Genomic DNA, 3,132 nt, shown 5'->3' on the forward strand with positions numbered 1-3,132 from the left:
TAGAGGTTTGAAATCCAAATTATAAATCATGTTCTCTTTTGTGCCACGACGTGGAAGAGAGTGCATGTGTGTGTGTGACGTGGTGAAAAGGTAGGTTCCTTACATAAAAATTTCTCTTAGAAGCCAATCTTTTATGACACTAATGTTAGTTGAATGCATATAAATAATTTACGTGTCAAATTTCCTCTATCAAATTAGTGCATTGGTGCTTATTTTACTTTAGAATGTAATTTTTATATAATAGGATAAGATACTCTTGAAAAATAAATGCAATGTTTATATAATAGTACAAGATACTCTTGTAAAATAAATGTCAGGATAAAGAACATGTGTCTAGTTTTACAACATAGAGTAACATTAGAAAATAGTATTTATTTTTCAAGGTGCAAGACAACTAATTTCTTCACCTACTTGTTGGTTAGATTTCTTTGAAATACTACTACAATTACAGAATATAACATAGAGTATCATTTGCATAGCACCCAAAGACGCACCAATCATGGTTGGAATCTGCAAGATATATAGGCTAATGATCAGAGCTAATACAAGGAGGCTTTCACGCATGGGCTGACTAATTCATGTGTAACATAGTGATTATCCAAATTAATAGTTATGAGCAAGTACTCCTCGCATAAGTAGCACACCTTTATAAATACATCTTGGGTAGCCAAAGCATATCCACACCATGTACCACTTCTCAAAAAGAAGAAGAGAGAAAGCAAGAATGGCATATATTCCACACTTTTTGTGCGAATTACAATCCCCTGCATAGGAACAATTCATTATAGTAAGTACTATACATTCTAATATAAATATCAAACTATTATTTATTATTAAAGTGATCACCATATGGAATTAGGTTTTTGAAATCTTTTTTAGTAGTGTTGTCTAATATTTTTTATTGTCTTACATATGTTACTTTAAGATGCTCTCAACTATTAACTAATATATATTAAAAATTCACCATTATGGTAAGTGGAGATGCAAACATGAGAACTCCGCTCGTGCTTAAAATCACACCGATCACAAAAACTTGCATTTTTTGGGGAAGGACCAACTTCACCACCAATACCAATAGCATGAAGGCCACATGAATAGAAACCACCATTAAGCCAGTGGTGATCTGCAAACAAAAAGAGTTATTATAATATTGGTACACACATATGTTTAAAAAAAATATTGAACGTTTTTATGAGTCACATCAGATGTTAGAGTTCCGTCACACATTGACTTGAGGGACTTAAGAAATGTCACTATTAAATGCATGCAATCAAACTTGATTGGTTAGCACTCATGGAAGTGAACCCTTAGTCACCCCTAGTTTGGGCCTTACTTAACATGACTAACCAATGAACTTGCAGTGCTGCCATTTTTAACACGAGAGGTATTAAAAACAAAAAAGTTAAATCTCCCAAGTCCCTGGGATGTAGTTCTTAAAACTCTCTATTTTTATTTTTATAACCACCTAATGCATGTACAAATGACAACACCAATAGGCCAGTGGTGGTGAGATCAATAACAAAAAGGGTTAATATTGGTACACAAATAGGCATGTGTGTACACACACATATACACACACAATTATGTATGCATGTATAACTTTGTAGTAGACATGTGATTATTTATATCATACATTTAATCCATTTGATTGCAAGACATTTTGTTTACTCTTTTTTTCTTTGTAGAGAATGTCATGTAAAGGGCAAGGTACGTGTATTGGAATGCACATCCAATTGCGCCCGTAATGGCTAGCATCAACCCATTGGTTTTGAGCACACCGTAGCACGTGCACAGTATGCCGTTGAGCAAAGAGAGTATGTAGGGATGATCTTTGAAGTCCTCCACTGACCTCCTCTTCACAATCCTCCAAAATGTGGGCCTATACTAGACCCAAAAGTTTCATTAAAAAAAAACACAATTGGATGATTAATACCACCAAATCTCACAAAATGTAAAATAGTATACTCACTAACATTAAAAGAAATGAACATGATATAAAATTATATACAGGCTAACATTAAAAGAAACAATGATCATAACATTAAAGAATGTACACACTAACAATAAAGGAAATGATCACTACCATAAAATAGTGTACACACTAACATTAAAAGAAATGATCATAATACAAAATATTATACACACTGACATTAAAAGAAATGATCACATATCAAAATATTAAAAAGCCAAGCCGCTTACAATGGTGAGGCGAAAGAAAGTAAGGACATGGCATTTCCTGCACAAGAGAGAAGAAAAATAAATAAATTGAAATTACCCCAAAAGCAACATTAACGTGGGTAAATGGCTTAGAGCAGAAGCAAGTATATATTAAAAATTTTGAGCACCTATGATGCCAAGGATGAGGGGAATGGGAACTGCCATATCTCTAGAATGGAGGAAGGATCAAGATGGTGAGCTCTTGTGTGGTAAAGAGCAATATATTAAACTTGCAAAAGCAACCATAGTCTGTAAATGATTATGCATGCTGGTATTTATTGGCCTTGGCCCTTTACAAAGCATGGCGATTAATTAAGCACTTGTTAAGCAAAGGAAAAGTCAGCTGCCTATTGCTAATAAGACTAATGGTAGCCTCAGTGGACATGCTCAGCTTTCCGTCTAATCATAATGCTGTTTTTTTATACCCTAACACCATGCCTATACCGGCTTTGAACCTCGCACGTGTCACCCAACACAACGCGCACAATGTGTTGATATTTATCCAAATTCTTACAATATTTCCGCCTTGGAGACCATATCAAATGGTGGCGTGGTTGGGTCACCAAACTTTATTCTCATTTTCCTTTATTGGCCACCATTAATATTAAGTGATCCTTGGGCGGCCAAAGCTTCCTTTTCTTTCACAAACTCATAGAAAGCTGGAATCACTTGACCAGAATAATGCCTGGCAATGGTTCCCTTTCTTTCACAAATTCATAGAAAGTTGAAATCACTCGCGACAAGAAGAGAACAACGTCTAAAAAGAAAACTTTATGGATTCACATTATTTATGCAGTGGGAAATGCGTTTCTCGTGACCTAGAGTGAGGGGGGGAAAAAAAGATAGAGACAGGATGTGTGTGTGCGTGTGTTTCTATGAAGGGGAGAGAGAGAGAGAGAGAGAGAGAGAGAGCTT

At 35.2% G+C, this 3,132-nt stretch overlaps 1 protein-coding gene across 4 annotated transcripts; it reads right to left on the minus strand.

Moving 5' to 3' along the window:
* Window positions 1–354: 354 nt before the first annotated feature.
* Window positions 355–2,595, minus strand: LOC147619457 (bidirectional sugar transporter SWEET6b-like). Of its 4 annotated transcripts, none has more exons than XR_015261868.1 (6): window positions 2,346–2,592; window positions 2,200–2,236; window positions 1,669–1,879; window positions 990–1,123; window positions 645–764; window positions 355–510 (listed from the first exon to the last, which is right to left on the minus strand). XR_015261868.1 is itself a non-coding variant. In XM_086773127.1 (6 exons), the coding sequence occupies exons 1-6, from the start codon at window positions 2,380–2,382 to the stop codon at window positions 379–381; spliced, it is 561 nt and encodes a 186-aa protein (XP_086629253.1). In that variant the 5' UTR covers window positions 2,383–2,595; the 3' UTR covers window positions 355–378. The 4 variants fall into 4 exon arrangements, 3 of the variants coding, with proteins under 3 accessions (XP_086629253.1, XP_086629254.1, XP_086629252.1); XM_086773127.1 differs by having other exon boundaries at window positions 1,779–1,879; window positions 2,346–2,595; XM_086773128.1 differs by having other exon boundaries at window positions 965–1,123; window positions 1,779–1,879; window positions 2,346–2,595.
* Between the last annotated feature and the right edge of the window lie 537 nt (window positions 2,596–3,132).

This window comes from Cibotium barometz, chromosome 33, assembly GCF_041138505.1.
Source record: "Cibotium barometz isolate CiBa-2024 chromosome 33, ASM4113850v1, whole genome shotgun sequence".
In the NCBI taxonomy this organism is placed as follows: domain Eukaryota; kingdom Viridiplantae; phylum Streptophyta; class Polypodiopsida; order Cyatheales; family Cibotiaceae; genus Cibotium; species Cibotium barometz.

Bases quoted from the DNA above. Each gene is read 5' to 3' on its own strand.
- LOC147619457 (XM_086773126.1), bottom strand. From the start codon at position 2,382: ATGGCAGTTCCCATTCCCCTCATCCTTGGCATCATAG. The intron at 765-964 runs GTGAATTTTTAA...GTTCCTATGCAG, and splicing joins CATCTCCACTTACCATAATG to GGGATTGTAATTCGCACAAA. The intron at 511-644 runs GTGTGCTACTTA...TATATCTTGCAG, and splicing joins CCCAAGATGTATTTATAAAG to ATTCCAACCATGATTGGTGC.